The sequence below is a fragment of the Teleopsis dalmanni genome, chromosome 1 (assembly GCF_002237135.1).
Source record: "Teleopsis dalmanni isolate 2A chromosome 1, ASM223713v2, whole genome shotgun sequence".
Classification (NCBI taxonomy): domain Eukaryota; kingdom Metazoa; phylum Arthropoda; class Insecta; order Diptera; family Diopsidae; genus Teleopsis; species Teleopsis dalmanni.
In genome coordinates this window covers 30,563,420-30,581,673 of record NC_051846.1, presented here as the reverse complement: position 1 = coordinate 30,581,673, position 18,254 = coordinate 30,563,420, and the positions used below count along the sequence as shown (strand labels likewise).

Genomic DNA, 18,254 nt, shown 5'->3' with positions numbered 1-18,254 from the left:
AAATGAAATATTTAAAAAATTATTTAAAACCATTGCACCTATTATATTTAAACATTGAGTCATTAGTAAATTTTTGAAAAATTAAAAACAAAAATTCAATACGCCAAAAAATATAAAAATATATAAAAAATATATAATATACACTGTTACAGTATCTCCTAATTACCACACTTCTATAAACTAAATTCTCAAATATACTAATAACAAATCTTTTTTTGACCACCAATATATCTATCTCTTTAGTTACGACAGTTACCACTATACCTACAGATGTCATTGCATCAAACTTACCTAAATCATCATCCCGCACACTAGAAGCTGTTAAAAACATTACTTCCTCCCCTGCACATCACAATATTCAATCACTAAGTCTAAATAATAATCTAAATATGCCTACCACTACATCTACTATTAGTGTTACATCTTCCAGTAAAATATTAGATCCTAAAACAAAAAGGTTGTCAAAGCATCCTATATCTCCTCATAGTATAACTATACCAAACTATCATCCATCAACATTATCCGCTTTATCACCTCGACCCTCTATCCAACCCTTTATGGCTTCCTCATTGATTTCCTTAACTCCAAAAATATTTACTACGCTTCCTGATGTGTCCCAACTTATAAATCTATATCCACGTGCAATCCCTTGTGGTTTCACTAATCTAACTACCATAACTGTGCCTTTAGAGGCTCAAATTCTCCTAAGTTTTGGTCCTAACTATTGCCCTGTAGCACCTCCTACAATTACCGACTATTTTGTGGCATTAAATCAGTATCACGATACCTACCTAGAATCCCATATCGACTTAGGTATGTATTGTCGATCCGAGCTAGAGGAACATCACAAGTTCCTACAGGTAATGGAGAACCATCGTACTCAAACTCCTTTTCATAAGATGTTGGTTCATCTATTCCAGATAACTAAACAATTCTTAGATATAAATCCTAATTTATTACTAGTCCAATCTGACAAATGTAAATCAACAATATTAATATATAAAGATGAGTACATGGAAAAGATCAATAATTGGCTAACAAACTATATCGCTAGTGGATCTTGTATATTATATCTAGGCAACACTGATATCCTTGGGCGCCAAATACGGGGTTTATTTCGCCGAGTTGCTCGTCCATTGTGTGCACTATACGTACGTAACAGGACTTTATTCCCAAATCCTATTTATGTGTCTCTTAGAAAACTCTTAAATGAGACACCTACCATGCCTTATCTTTATGGGACTATAAAAACCCATAAAAACGATAACCCAATCCGTCCGATTTGTAGTCCGCTCCATTGGTACACCTCTCCACTCCACACTCTATGCCAATATTTCCTTAATCCAATATTGAAAGATAGACTATCCTGCCATAATATAAGTAATCTAGATCATCTAACTGACCATCTATTGCAATTACGTCCTTTACCTTAAATCTTTCACTTAAAGATGAAATCGAGAGATCCATCTTACTTCGGTTTGTTAAGTCAACTAAATTATCTGATAGAGTTAAAAACAAACTCATTTTAGAAGAAGAAGACGACACAATACCAAAATTTATTCAAAAGCTGAAAAATATCTATAAACCTAATCAAAATCCATTAACAGTCCAGAATAATTTAGCACGTTTGCGACTAGGTACCCAAACTGTTGCACATTTTGTTTCTAAAATTGAGGAACAAATAGCAATTTTAAACCAAATATATATAGCTACTCAGGGTGACCAAAATAAACAAGTAATAATGAAAATGACAGATCTCACAGGATTAAATGCATTCACCAATGGACTCAACGAGAGACTTAGGAATATAGTAGCAGCAGCAAGGCCAACTACTCTAAACGAAGCTGTACAAATTGCTCTAAGTGTAGAAACACAAAATAGAAGCATGATACAACAGCAACCAAACAGGAATTTTCAACAAAGGAACGGATTCTCGAATAATTACAGAAATGCGAATGGAAATTTCAACAGGAATGCATCAAACCAATACAACAATTCCAATAATCAAAAAAACTGGAACACCACCGGTTAACGAACCCCGGGGCACAACCTAAAGCAATATCCAAATCACAACCTAGGTTACAGCCAAAACAATGGTTACAACAATCGAAACAATTACAACCAGAACAAAAACAAATAATACATTTTAAGACAATAGAAAACATTGATAATAGTATTAATGCTAAAACTTCTTCTAGCAATAAGTATATAACTTTATTAGTAGACACAGGGGCAGAGATATCAGTAATAAAAAAAGGTATAATAGGGAAGAGCAATTTTGATAACACAAAAAACTGCCAAATAAATGGCATAACAACAGGAAAAACAACCACAGAAGGTTTAATAGATATAAATTTATTTTTTGATGGTAAAACAATACCTCACAAATTCAATGTCATAAAAAATAATATAAATTTACCTACAGATGGTATATTAGGTAGAGATTTTTTGATAAAACATAATTGTAAAATAAATTATGAAACATGCGTATTAGTGATCTCAAACTCAGAAGATGGGATAGTCTTACCCTTGAACATAAAAATAAAATCCATTAAAAATATCAAAATACCGCCCAGGGTAGAAGTAATTCAAGTAGTTGAACTAAATACAAAAGAAGACAGTTTAGTCTGTGGAAAAGAAATAGTGAAAGGAGTATTCATAGCTAATTCATTAATACCTGCCAAAGGTATACAACATATTAGGTTATTAAATACTAGAGATACACCTATAGAATTAGAATATGCAACAATAGAAATAAAACCTTTAAATAATTATAACATACTTTCATATAATTCTAATCGAAATTCATATACATTTGAAAAAATTAAATCGAAATTAAAAATTGATGGTTTAGATAACATAACCAAAAATTCAATATTGAATATTTGCAAAGATTTCCAAAACATTTTTCAAATAGAAGGAGAGAAATTAACTATAAACAATTTTTATGAACAGCATATATCAACAATAGATAAAACACCTATATATAAGTTAACTCCCGCGTACCCAAAATCCGGCCCTGTGCTTAGTTTCATTAACGGAGCAATCATGCGATGTTGTTCGAACGCATGGTTGCTACCAAACGGGATTTCCATTTGTTTGTCTGGAAAAGTCCCGTTTGGCTTCGGTATCTCCCAACTTCGCGGAAGTGCGCTCGAGCTCTCTTGCTTAAGCCACCGGACGAGTAACATGAAAATGTTGCTGGGATAAAAAATGTGACTTTAAAAATTAATATCACTTTTAACTGGCGCCCGAGCATAAAGAAACCGCGTGTGCTGAGCATAAAGAAACCGCGTGTGCTTGAAATTATTTATAATATTAAAATTAAATTAAAAGTTTAATTGAAATTTCTAAAACTCTAAAACTCTAAAATTTTAAACTTAAAATTTATTAAGAGCATAAAGAAACCGCGTGTGAAATTATTTATAATATTAAAATTAAATTAAAAGTTTAATTGAAATTTCTAAAACTCTAAAATTTTAAACTAAAAAACTTAAAATTTATTAAAGTGGAATAAAACATTAGAATACCACTGAGAGAAATTCTTTTTTATTTTGGAGTCCCAAAATCTGTTGTTTTCGATAACGAAAAATCTTTTAATTCGCAGTCAATCAGGTTCATGATGGAAAATGACTTAAAAATTAATATCTTCACCACCCCTCCTTACAGAAGTGAAGTAAATGGACAAGTAGAGAGATTCCATTCAACTCTTGCTGAAATCATGAGGTGCCTAAAACAGGAAGATTCAAGTAAAAATTTTACAGAACTGGTTGAGACTGCTGTGAATGAATATAACCACTCCTTTCATTCTGTAACAAATAAAAGACCTGTGGACTTATTTTTTGGAAGAATATCAAATTTTGGACCAGAAGATTATGAAAAAACCCGTTTAGCGAATTATGAAAGGCTATTGGATAAACAAAAAAAAGATATGAAATATCATAATAAAAATAAGGAGGAAGTTAAAGACTACGAACCCGGACAGGAGATTTATGTAAAACAAAACAAAAGAAGAGGGACTAAATTGGCTAAGCGTTTTAAGAAGGAAAAGGTGAAAGAAAATCACCACTCAACAGTTTTAACCGAATCTGGTAGGGTGGTGCACAAAAATCATATTAGATAAGAAGAAAAAAATTACTCATAATATTTAATAAAGCGCATAGCGCTGCCAAAGAACTGTGTTCTCTGCATACTAGACGATGATTGGGCCAACCAATTCTTTGACTATTTTGACTACAATAAGGTTTCCCATACCATATGATTGGGCCAACCAATTCTTTGACTATTTCGACTACAATAAGGTTTCCCATACCGCGCACGGCTTTGGTACACAAAATCAATGTAATATTACCAAACAAAAGTTTGTTTTAATTTACGCAATTTTCTTAGAACCAAAACCATTATCGTCCGCTCACTTATATGCTATTTTTGTTACTTACTTTGTATTGAAATCAAATAAGATTAAACAATAAATTAATTATCTAAAATTATAATTATACTTTATGAACAAATGTAAATGAAAAAAATTTGTAAATTATTAAAATTAAATTTGAAAAAAAATTATAAGATAAATTAATTATCTAAAATTATAATTATATTTTATGAACAAATGTAAGTAAGTTTTAAATAAAAAAAATTGTAAATTATTAAAATTAAATTTGAAAAAATTATAAGATAAATTAATTATCTAAAATTATAATTATATTTTATGAACAAATGTAGGTAAGTTTTAAATGAAAAAAAATTGTAAATTATTAAAATTAAATTTGGAAAAAAAATTATAAGATAAATTAATTATCTAATATTGTAATTATGAGCAAATGTAAGTAAGTTTTAAATTCAATAAAAAATGGTAGCTTTAAGTGGGAGTGTCGGGTTCCTTTTCGCGAAGTGGAGTGCGGATGCGGTGTGTGAAACTAGGTACAGGGGCCCAAACGAGGACGTTTGAAATTAGTAAGGGAGGAGTTAACTCCCGCGTACCCAAAATCCGGCCCTGTGCTTAGTTTCATTAACGGAGCAATCATGCGATGTTGTTCGACCGCATGGTTGCTACCAAACGGGATTTCCATTTGTTTGTCTGGAAAAGTCCCGTTTGGCTTCGGTATCTCCCAACTTCGCAGAAGTGCGCTCGGTCTCTCTTGCTTAAGCCACCGAACAAGCAACACGAAATTGTGCTGCGTTAATAAAATATTAACTTTTAACTTGCATAATGATAAACACACAATACATGTTATATTAGTTGGTGTCGAACCATTTTTTCATAAAATTTCAGAGAAACTATATAGAATAGAATATATGAAATTTTTCTTAAACCAATTATTGTCGTTGAAAAATTTCATAGATTTTGTGAACAGGCTGTCATAAAATTGCTGTGTTAAAAGATGATTATGAAATTTATATGATTATGTATATTGTAGAATGTGCAAAAGATATTCTTTTTTTTTTTTTTTGTCAAAAAGTTTAACAAATTTTTTATAGACTTCATTTTAAATCATTTGAAATTTGCCCAAAAACTCTTTAAAATTTTTTTTAAATAAGATTTCAGGATATTGTGGGTCCCGCAGTAACTCTTATGAAAACAGCGAGAGGCTTGCGCACTTCGTTTGCCTTAAAGAATATTATCTTCCATATTAAAAGGGACTAATTTTATACAAAACTAAAAACTTACTTTAAAATAAAATCATAAAATTAATATTAATCGACGATGTGTGAGAACTACAATGTTTTTGATGATATTGTGGTATGCGACACCAGAGATACCCATTCCTTCATACTGTAAGGAATTACAACAATCGGAAATAAATGATCAAATGTATCCTTTATTGAATGATTGTAAGTAAGATTTTAAACAATATTTTCATACAAATAAATTTTAAATATTCTAACTACAGCGAAAATATAACTTGATTTTCAAAAAATATTAAAGCCCAAGCATGTACAACATTTGATTAAAGGGTGGAAAATTGGAGATCGTGCGTTATTTGAAAATCATTTCGAATAATGGAAACAAGAGAGGAACTCTCCATATGTACAGCAGGATAACAATAATAGTACTTCAACAACACCTTCTTCCATCAGCCACTTTTCTGCACCGTTCAATTTATCGAATCCACCATCTCCTGACTGTAAAGACATACAGTTTGTCTCAAAAAGCTAGGCGAAACTAAAATTTCTTCACATTTTCGACTTGAACAGTTAATAGCAATAAGGCGGTGATATCTTTTGTCATTATTTTTTTCTGTTATCATTCTGTCAATATTTTTGAACCAGAATACGATCAGACAAAATTCATTCTAAACAATTTACAATTATGAACAACGAAATAAAATAAAACATCAAAATACTTACTGTCTCAAAAAGAACGGCAAAATTTTTGCAACATTGGATAGTTTTTTATGACGAAACTAAAATAAAGTTATATTGTCACGATGGTCCCACCAGGTCCAACCAGAGTTTGAAGAAAACCACTTATAGCACTAGAAGACAGAAATATTATTCCTATAATTATAATAAAATTTGGCAAATTGTCAGTTATGGTGTGGGGGTGTATATCAAGCAAAGACGTCGGTGAAATAAGAGTTTTCGAGGAAAATGTGGATAAGAACTTGTACTTAGATATTTTAAAAACTGATCTCAAAAGAAGTGTGCAAAAATTCTATTTTGTTGACCCAAATAACTTAAATAAGCTTAAATTTAAAATGTATCAGGATAACGACCCTAAACATATATCCCATTTATGCATGTCCTGGTTGTTATATAACTGCAGTAAAAATATTGATACCCCTGCCCAAAGCCCGGTCTTAAATCCTATTGAGAATTTGTGGGCACTTCTAAAGAAGAAGGTGAGAAATTTTAAACCGTCGGAAAAGCATAAACTTTTTGATGGTAGAAAAATATTTAAACCAAATATTTTGTTAATTTTTAAATGTGGTATAAAAACACAACATAAGTTATGCCAGCATTTTGTCAGTAAAATTCTGGAAGGACGTTTGTCATGCCATAATTTAGTCAATATAGACCATCTATTATAGTTACGTCCTTAACCTGGTTACATAGTAGTAACCATGGACATACGAGATATGTATTCAAATTCCTTATGCAAGAGGACTGGTTTGTAAGTGCATATCCAATTGACATACTTCTACTACGACGTCTACTCGATTCCTTTTACACCATGTTAGCTTTTTTACTTTTGATGATGAGCTATATCATCAGACTGAAGGCCCGTCGCAAGGTGGATGGTTATCTGGCCCACTTTCATCCCTATATCTTGATGTTCGGACAGAGCTCCAATAAAACCCGGTATTCCATGGGGTATTGGCATGGTGGAAATATAGGGATGACGTCTTATTATATATGTCATCCAACACCGTCATTAGCTTCATGGAATTTTTTCCCTACTAAACTGGTTGTAGTATTGTAGTGAAATCGAAAAACCTGATACAAAATATTCTTCTTACCCTTGCGTTAGTTTTCTTAACTACCGCATCTTCCATGGTCCTACAATTTTCATGATCAATATTTATCACAAGCCTTCACAATCCATGCGTATGACGCATTTAACATCCCACACTACTATATAGTCGAAAAAAATCCATAAAAATCTCACATATGCGATGGATTCTATATCGTACGAGTGATGCATTTCTATTAGACGATTTATCCCGCTGCATCATCCAACTAATAATAAACGAATATCTCCAGTATCTCATATGGTTAGAAATAATGAAGGCGATATTTGGTTCGCGCAAATCGAAGCGCAGTTTCCAGTCGCCGCTATAACTAACGACGTTACGAAATTCAACACCGTCGTCGCAGCGATCGAGTCCAGCGTCGTTGCTGATGTAACCGATGCCGTTTCACACCCGCCAGAAACTGGTAAATACAGTAACTTGAAGAGCGGTTTGGTGAAAGTGAACAACGCAAGATCCAGAGGCTCCTTTCCGAGATCGAATTAGGAGATCGCCGACCATCGCAGTTGTTGAATGAGCTCACAGCGTTAGCGAAGGATAAAGTCAGTAGTGAATTCCTGAAGTCATTTTGGCTCCAACGCCTACCTCCGCAGGTACGTGCCATCTTACAGGCATCCAGTGTTGACCTGGTAGAATTAACTAAACTGGCCGATAGAATTTGTGAAGCGGGTGACTACCATCAAATAGCTGCAGCGTCATTTAGTGGAAGCAGTGGTTCGAACGAGACAGCCATCTCGTTTGGACAGCCAGCGTTTGGATCAAATTAAGCAGCGGTTAAGCAGATTGGATTATGGTGGACGCCAGCCGTCGAGAACGCAACAGCGCTCACGCAGAAGGAGCCGAACGCGATCGCAGTCCTCAAACCACTCCGGTTGGTGCTGGTTTCACAACAGGTTCGGAGAGCAAGCACGCAGATGCCGTCAGCCATGCACGTATACATCTAACGCAAAGTCAAAAAACTAAGCATGCCGCAATCGACGTCGAGCCGATTGGAGGGCAACGCAATTATAGCTCGACTGACAGTACGAGATCCGGCGACGTCAACCGCATTTCTTATCGACACCGGAGCGAACCTGTCTGTACTACCAAAAAAATACGGTATCAAACGAGGTAAGTCAGTTGCTTTATCATTACCCAGCTTGTGAAGAAGCTACGGCGTTTCCTGGGGATGATTAACTTTTATCGACCGTTTCTACGCAACGCCGTCAGCAGTCAGCGATGTCTGTTCAATCTCACTCCGGGGAACCGAAAAAACGACAACAGTAAGATCACCTGGAAGCCAGAAGACATTTCCGCATTCGAGACTTGCAAGGCAGATTTAGCACATGCTACAATACTTAACTTCATGGCGTCGGACCTCCAGCTAACGTTGACCACTGATGCGTCCGATACAGCAGTTGGTGCCGTCTTGCAGCAGATTGTAGAAGGCAAATCGGAACCTTTAGCATTTTATTCGAAGGCGTTGAATACGGCGCAATTAAAATACAGCGCTTACGACAGAGAGCTAACTGTCATCGCCCAAGCTATACAGCACTTCAAGTACGCACTCGAAGGGCGCGAATTCATCATTTTGACTGATCATAAACCACTCACGTTTGCGTTCAAGCAGAACAGCGAGAAGATTTCGCCACGGCGCGTTAGGCAGCTGGAATTGCGAGTGGTGAAGGGGTTAATGCGCTGTATAAACATTACATGATCACTATTTCTAAAGGTTTAGGGACTAGGGTAATTGACCTTAGAGTCACTCGCGGGTGTTTGCCATTTGGTAGAACTCCTAAGGTTTGACACTAATACCATAGATTGTTGGTGTTAGGGTTGAGCAGGAAACAAAGCTCAGGCCATAATATGTGTGGCTTTAGGTTTGGATTCTAATATATGGTGCTTGACCATTTTTATCGTTCATTGAGAACGGAGGAAGGGTTAATGCGCTGTATACACTTTGTATGCATTTTTACTAACACATTAATAATCATTTATTTATTAATTTTTTATATATATTATATTTATATGTAATAATTATAGATTAAATTAATATATGTGTATTATATTATTTAATTAAGATATTATTCTTTAATTTATTATATTTTATTACAACACATTTTATTCTGAATACAAAAAAACAGTTTCATAGCTAACGTTTCTATGTTGTGTATGATTGGGTTTTTACACCTTTTTGTCTGCTTATGTTTGTTTTTTGTCTGTCTTTATTTTCTGAAGTGAAGAGACGGCTATACTGTTTGATTGAATGTTTGATGACTTCAGTTGTCTTTTAAGTTTTGTGATGTACGCATGTTATTGTGTGCAATGTGTATGTGTTGTTGTTTTTGTTTTTATATATATACTGAAATTTTCATAGGGCAAAAATAATTAATTCTATAAGATGTCGCAGTTCGCTCTTATACATTTCAGAGCTTTCGTTGAAGCATACCAACATTAGGTGTCCAATGAACACAATCCACATTTTCTACACACCGTATATTTTGTTATTATGATTTTAACAGAAATTAATACAATTCTGTTAAAGAAAGTAAGATCACAACATTCATTTGTAATAATTGTTTATATGACGTCTTCACTAGGCAAAGCAAATTGTTGCTTATTTTTACTACTTTAAGCAGATCAATTTTTTGTAAAAATTTATTAATGAAAGAAAATGTTTGCTTATTTACTAAACAAGTATTGTAACAGAAAATGGTGAGCGCGCATGTAAGAGAGGCGCAGGAGATAAACCGGTCGATTCTGACGAGCTTTTTTCGAACAACGTGTGCAGTTGAGGGAGATCTTGCAGAACCTCGTGGTAGCAGGGGCAGTTGAAAATAAGCAATTGAAGTGTATAGGCATACATATTTTATGTATGTGACTTAATTAAGTTGAAACAAACATCGGAGCTGGAAAATTATTTAAAATATTTTAAAGTTTTCAATTAAAATTAAATTATATTCATTATTTACTAAATAAATGGAAAAACTGCACTTAAGAAATGTTATAAATAAAATATACTCTTAAATAATGGAATTAAATAATTTATTATTAAATATTTTAAAAGTTGAAAATAAGCAATTGAAGTGTATAGGCATACATATTTTATGTATGTGACTTAACATATATATATTACATATATATATATTTTTTGACTACTATACATATTACAAGACGTACATAATAATATAAATTTTATTCCATTCTGATGAGTCCGGTTGGTTACCGGACGAAACGCGTCAATGGAAACCATTGACTTTAGTAACTTTGTTGGTTTATACCAATATATAGGAAATTCTGTGATAATGACTGACGATTGATTGACTGTATTAGATTTGTACGCATACATAGATTTTTAATATTTTTTAATATTTTTAATATTTTTTTTAATATATTTTTTAATATTTTTTAATATTTTTTAATATTTTTTAATATTTTTTAATATTTTTTAATACTTTTTAATATTTTTCAATATTTTATATTTTATCTTAATTATTTTTTATTTTTTATTTTTATTTAATTATATATGAATTTTGATTTTCATACATACAATTTTTGAATGTAGTGAGGATTCGTTGATGTAGGTTTAGAAGGTTGTCATGTAGGCCTGGGTAGGGGTAAACGAAGAATTAATAAAACAACGTGAATATTAATGACATTAACATACCTTGAAATTTATGTGGCTTCCATGGGTACTTCAGTTATTTTTTTTTATTATATCGCCAACATTGTCAAGGTGTTTTTAATGTGACCACCAACAGTATTCCTCTTGCGCATAACTATTAAGTATGCTGTTCACCTTTTTATTATATGGTCCACAAGTAATTTTTTTATTAGAATTTAAATGTGTTATATTTGCACTCACTATTGAAAGAATTTCAATTTATTAAATCTACAACGTGCATTGCGCGCACGCTGTCCGTAAAAATAGAAGTAAACAAAAAAATGGTAAACAGAGAAGGCGAAAAGTAAAGCTTTTACGTTCAAGTCTCGTTTGTTTAGTGCAATATAGTAAGGCGAACTTCACAAAAGCTTCAGTAAAGTTTGACTTAATGAGAGGGGACAGTATTGCCAAGTGCGAATAACCACCTGAAATATCTAAGACAAATTGTAGCTTTATTGAAAAGGGGAAAGAAAAAAAAGCTTTATTAGAGGTTATTACCCTCAAGTCAAACAAGGCCAGCTAACGCAAATTAACGAAAGCAAGCTGTGCTAACAGGATCACTAACATGATAGGAATTTATCAGTTAGGCGAATTGAATATAAAAGCCATAGCAGACACGGTGATGCTCTCTTTTTTTTTTCTTTTCCTTTGCTGTTGGTCGATGAACGACCGAAATTTGAAAATGTGCTAATAAAAGCCAAGATTATTTCTAAACTTAAGATTAAAAGTAAAACAGTGAATAAAAGTGCTAATAAAGGCCAAGTTGTTGTAGAGCCCTAAAAATAATAATTAAAAATTCCCTTAAATTTGAAAATGTGCTAATAAAAGCCAAGATTATTTCTAAACTTAAGATTAAAAGTAAAACAGTGAATAAAAGTGCTAATAAAGGCCAAGTTGTTGTAGAGCCCTAAAAATAATAATTAAAAATTCCCTTAAATTTGAAAATGTGCTAATAAAAGCCAAGATTATTTCTAAACTTAAGATTAAAAGTAAAACAGTGAATAAAAGTGCTAATAAAGGCCAAGTTGTTTTAGAGCCCTAAAAATAATAATTAAAAATTCCCTTAAATTTGAAAATGTGCTAATAAAAGCCAAGATTATTTCAAAACTTAAGATTAAAAGTAAAACAGTGAATAAAAGTGCTAATAAAGGCCAAGTTGTTTTAAAGCCCTAAAGATAATAATTAAAAATTCCATTAAATTTGAAAATGTGCTAATAAAAGCCAAGCTGTTTTAAAAACCCAAAAGATAAGAAGTGAAATTTCATTAAGTTTGCATCGTTTATAAACATATTCTTAAAAAGTGGATCAAACGCACGAGTTCGGTGCCAGTAAATGAATAGTTTTTTTTGAAATATGTTTAAATAAAGACATGACCGTAAGAATATTAAATTGGAAGCCGAATACACTCTTATTGGAAGGATTCAACAGGATCCATACACACCGTTAAGGCACAGCGGTGTACAGGTATTCCTGTACTAAATGATTTACCTTGTACAGAAACGTACATGCCTGTATTCATATATTTTTTTTTATTATTATTTATTTTTTTTTTAATTATATTATCTTAATATATTAACTTAACTACATATTAATTAATTACATTCACTTTTATAAAATTGTGAAGAATGTATACTTTTGAATTTAGTTGAAAAAAAGAAAAAAAAAAAAACAAAAGTTGAATTGTATTAAATGTTAAAGATTATCTTAAGAATTATATATGATATAGAAAAAAAGAAAAAAAACAATAAGAGAAATAGTAATAATATACATATAATAATTGTATATATTATATATACATATAATATATAAGACATATAATTGATTGTCCCAAACACCTTTAAATACATACATCTATATTTTTTTTATTATTCATAAGTTTCAACTAGGTCAACAGCAGCGTGGGTGACGTCATTCTAGCAGCTGGAAGGTAAGACACACGATCTTGTGTAAAGAGAAATTGTTACTTTGTTTAAAAATTCAGTTAAAAGATTTGGTTGTGTATATTTTCTTTTGTTCTCTTATATATTTTTTTTGTTTTTTTATTATGATTTAATTAGTTAGGTTTAAGATTACTAAGATTATTATTGTCATGACTTTTGTTGAAGCTAATAAATAAAAAGAAAAAAAAAAAAAAAAGGAAAAAGAGAAGAAATTTTTTTTTGATGGAAAACTCAAATAGTATGCAGGATTAAGGTTTAGTTATTTGGCGGTGGTGGAAGTGCTAGGGAAAAATAGAATGTATATAAGTTGCAGAGGGACCGAGTGAATGTAGTGTGAAAGATGATACAGACAAAACAGACGAGGACATTTCAAGCTGCTACAATATAGCGAAATCAATTAGGCAATGGCTATATTGTGATTGTGTTAGATGTAGGTTCCGCACAAAAATGGTTTTCTTCCACAGCAAACCGGTGACATGAATTTTTGTTGATATCCGCGATTGTTGCTGAACGTGAGAAGAATCACCCCCAAAACCGGCGAGCATACCGGGCTGGCCACCATGTCACCGCTCCACGTTCACTGCAGTGTTACTTCGCCCACCGAAGACCGGACACAACAGGTGTTTAAACGAAATAATAATAATTTTTATAAGTAAGAGTTTTTGTTGATTTAATTTAAATTTTAATTTTCATGGTTTTATTATGTAATTTGATTTTAATAATTATTTAATTTTTTGCGTTTTTAATGTATTGGTTTTAAATTATAGGAATGTTTTTGTTGATTAAGATTTGAAAGATGGATGCGGAGATACTATGTGTGTATAGGTTTAGGAATATCGTTATATAATAGGGGTTTTATTGTTATTTTTATTATAAGTATTTCCATCAATAGTTCCCTTTTCTTGGCATAGGGTAGATATAACGGTGAACGTGGATTCACTGACGGGTGTATTTGCCATTTGGTAAATAAACACCTAAGGTTGGACATTTATACCAAAGTAATTTGGTGTAAGGTTCGAACAGAAATCAAAACTCATTATATATTGTAATGTTTTGAGGTTTGAATTTGTACGTGCAGCGCATGGATTGTTGATCATCTTTGAGATGATTTAATGGTTTATGTAATGTGCAAGAAAAAACTTTATTTTTTTTTTTGTAGTAAATAGTGAAGTGCGCATGTCAGTGCGTGTATATAGTAAAATATGTAAGATATATAAAGTTTAAAGAAAGTGTGAAGCAATATATGATGGTTCGCATAAAGTAAGTAATAGATAAGTATATAACAAGGAAATGACTATGACTTTTATAAATACTTAACGACGACTTTATAAGAATTTTAAATCCACTCTGATGAGTCTGGGTAGTTCCCAGACGAAACGCGTCAGTGGAAACTGACAGAGGACTGAGACTTTTTAGCTTCCGAAAGAGAGTTTGTAGATTTTGAATCCATATTGTACGGACGTTTGTGTGGACTGATAAGACTTTTAATAAATAGTATTTTATAATAGTAATATTTTAATAATTTTTAATATTATTAATGTTTTTAATAATTTTAAGTAGATTTAATAATAATTTTTTAGCAATTTTTAATATATTTAATGTATTTTTACATTTTAATATATGTTTATATTATATATGTAGGGTTGGCAACTCTGCGTCGTATTAACACGACGCAAAGAGTGCCGAAGCGAGTCAGTTGAAGTTAAGCAGTTGTACTGAGTAGTTGTGCGGAGAAGTTGTGCGAGGCAATTGTGCGAGTGGTGATGCAGAGTGTGCGTTGTTCCTAAGAGTCGAACTAGTAAATTGTTGTAATTAAAAACAGTTTTGAACATTTAATTGTAAACATTTCAATAATTAACTTTTATAAATAACTTTTATAAATAAGACTTTTATAAATAAGACTTTTATAAATAAGACTTTTATAAATAAGACTTTCGTAAATAAGACTTTTTTTTTGTAAATAATAAATATACGAAATTAAATTATCTTGTGAACAAAGTTATTTTGTGCCAAACTCGGGACCTCATATATATATGTGTTTAGGGTATGTTTAGTTCATGTTTATTTACCATCACTATTTCTAAAGGTTTAGGGACTAGGGTAATTGACCTTAGAGTCACTCGCGGGTGTTTCCCATTTGGTAGAACTCCTAAGGTTTGACACTAATACCATAGATTGTTGGTGTTAGGGTTGAGCAGGAAACAAAGCTCAGGCCATAATATGTGTGGCTTTAGGTTTGGATTCTAAAATATGGTGCTTGACCATTTTTATCGTTCATTGAGAACGGTGGAAGGGTTAATGCGCTGTATACACTTTATATATTTTATGGTATAGAAAGCGTCAATATTATTTGGCGCAAGTTTCAATGTAGGAGTAGCGAAATGAGAAGGGGAAGGTGGTGTTTATATTTTCAAATAAGAATTTCAGAAAGAATTATACGGCCGTACGCGGTGATGATGGTGCTGTTTTAATAACAGATAATTGTTTTTTCTTTATACTATTTTTCTTTATACTATTTTGCGTGTTTTTTCGATGGTGACGGAACGCAGTGTTTTTAGTGTAGTTTAATTTGGTTGTTTGCAATATTTTAAAGTGCGGGTGTTAATAATAATAAAAAAGACGGAGTTGTATAATGGCAGCATTTTCCGGAGATAGTCAAGTTATGGCTGGTTAGGGAAGGAATTGCAAGCATCAGCGCAGGGAGTGCTTCTGATGTAAGTTAACACCTAACGAAGTTGAGATGCCAGTCTCATCAAGTATGTAGGGTATTTAACTATGCCCAGTTACTTTTGTTTTGAAGAAAGAACTGGGAGTAGAAAAAACACGAGTGAAGTGAGCACATGTATGGTAAAGCATACAATTTTGCATAGCAAAAAATTAGATTTACCGTCAGTGCGAATTTGAATTTTTTACAATATAAAATTAAGATTAATGAAGTTATATTATAAAAGTAAACTTCATATTATTGAAATTAAAAATAAAAAAAAAAAAAAAATAATTAATTTGTAGTTAGGCATATTGCAAATATTGCAAACAAATTGCAGCAGCCAATCAAACATTGTCGTGTCTCGATAATATGTGTTATTATATTTACCAACGCAAATTTAGTATTTGACTTATTTTAAGTGTTTACTTTTAGTATTTGACTTATTTTAAGTGTTTACTTTATTGATTTATTAATTAAAATAAATTATTTATGATAAGAAATGTATTAAAGTTTTCGAATATAAAGTGGTAAAAATGAATTTATTTATTAAATGTCGTTTGAGTCTGAAGACGATAATACATCAGTTTGTAGTTATACTTACTCACCAGTTCATATAATAAATTATGTCGAAGAAAATGAGGGAACCGATGATATTGGACGATGGCAGCCCAAATCAAAGCGAGAACGAGGAAGAGATTACGTGTGGACAACCTTTTCTGGATTCAGAAATTCTTCCGAATACTAAGGCAGTGAAAGTAACTATAGCCAAGGAGACGAAGAAGAGGAAACGGGAGGAAAAAGACGAAAAATCATTGAAGAAAACGAAAGTGAATGTGGAAGAAGAAATTCAGAAAGCGCAAACCTTATCGACGAATTGCAGTCATATCTCGATTCTCTCGATGATTTTGGCGATGTGGACACCGGACTATCTACTTCATTGTATACCAAAATCTACTTCATTGTTCGAAATGATGATTCCTTTGGCATTGAAAGCGAAAGAATACGAAGCGAAAAGAGTCATACATATATTGATGGGTTATATGAATTCACTCCAGAAGATATTAATGGGACAAAAGAAAGAGTTAGGGAATTACTCTTTACCGTCTTTAGTGCAAAGTCTCTTAAATCTCGAATTGTCCACGACGTTTACCGATGCGACCATAACTATGGAGACATCAAATTGGATCCTGAACTGTTATGCAGAAAATTTTCAGGTAAATTAATAAAATTATTAAAATTAATAAAATTAATTTTATTTTTTTTAATAGGGGCAATCTTGCTCATCTCCCATCATAAAAACCACATCCACGTTGTCCAATATACAAGTTTGAAGTGATTATTTTTTAGGTAAGCTAATGAAATTGTTTTTAGGTTTAGATAATTAGTATAATTTGATATAATATTTTGCTATATGAATGTGTCCATATTCATTTGAATATGATCATGTATATCTCATGTAAACATATCTATTATAGGTTCTGTTTTATGTTTTATTGGTTATGATAAATTATAATGTTATAATGGTGATTTCATATTTTAGTTTGAGATGTGGTGATGGTTGTGTGGCAGGATAGTTGTTTGGTAAGAATGTATACGGGTTATTGAGTTTGGTTGTAACTATTTACTTGCAAATTATGTTAATTCATTAGTTATGTAAATTATGTAAATTCATGAGTTATGTAAATTATGTAAATAGATATGTAGATATTGTATCACGTGGTGGTTGGTAGTGATAAGAAACATACATACTTTCTCTTAGACGGACAATATAGTGACATATGACATTATGTTTGAATTTTAATTGTCCCATATCCACTCTGATGAGCCTGGGTGGTTCCCAGGCGAAACGCGTCAGTGGGAACCGACAGAGGACTGGAACTTATTTCAGCTTTCGAATGGAAGTTTGTTGGAATGTTCAATTCCATATTATATGAACGTGTGTGTTAACTGATAAGACGTTTAGTAAATAGATTTAATATTATAGTATTTTATAGTATTTTTGGTGAAGTTTCATTGGATATAATTTTGATAACTTTATTGATTTGTTTTGATATTTATGTGTTATGATTGTAGTAAAAATCTTGTAATCGTTAATGTGTTTAATATGTTGAACATGTTTAATGGCTTAATATTAATATATATAATTATATATTAGGGATAAATTGGGTATATTTAGGATAAATTTATTTACCATCAATATTTCTGAAGGATTAGGGAATAAGGTAATTGACCTTAGAGTCACTCACGGGTGTTTGCCATTGGGTAGAACTCCTAAGGTTTGACACTAATACCAAAGTTTGTTGGTGTTAGGGTTGAGCAGGAAACGAAGCTCAAGCTATACTATGTGTGGCTTGAGGTTTGGATTCTAAAATATGGTGCTTGATCACTTTATCGTTCATTGCGAGTGGTGAAGGGGTTAATGCGCTGTATAAACATTACATGATGGTTATAAGATGTATATATGGTGACTTTATTAAAATTAAAATTAATAT

At 32.0% G+C, this 18,254-nt stretch overlaps 1 protein-coding gene across 1 annotated transcript; it reads left to right on the top strand.

The window, feature by feature from the left end:
- Positions 1-16,323: 16,323 nt before the first annotated feature.
- Positions 16,324-17,114, top strand: LOC119671144. The gene is made up of 2 exons (XM_038081677.1): positions 16,324-16,976; positions 17,031-17,114. The coding sequence occupies exons 1-2, from the start codon at positions 16,386-16,388 to the stop codon at positions 17,091-17,093; spliced, it is 654 nt and encodes a 217-aa protein (XP_037937605.1). The 5' UTR covers positions 16,324-16,385; the 3' UTR covers positions 17,094-17,114.
- Positions 17,115-18,254: the final 1,140 nt, after the last annotated feature.

Bases quoted from the DNA above. Each gene is read 5' to 3' on its own strand.
- LOC119671144 (XM_038081677.1), top strand. From the start codon at position 16,386: ATGTCGAAGAAAATGAGGGAACCGATGATATTGGACGATGGCAGCCCA. The intron at 16,977-17,030 runs GTAAATTAATAA...TTTTTTTAATAG, and splicing joins GTTATGCAGAAAATTTTCAG to GGGCAATCTTGCTCATCTCC.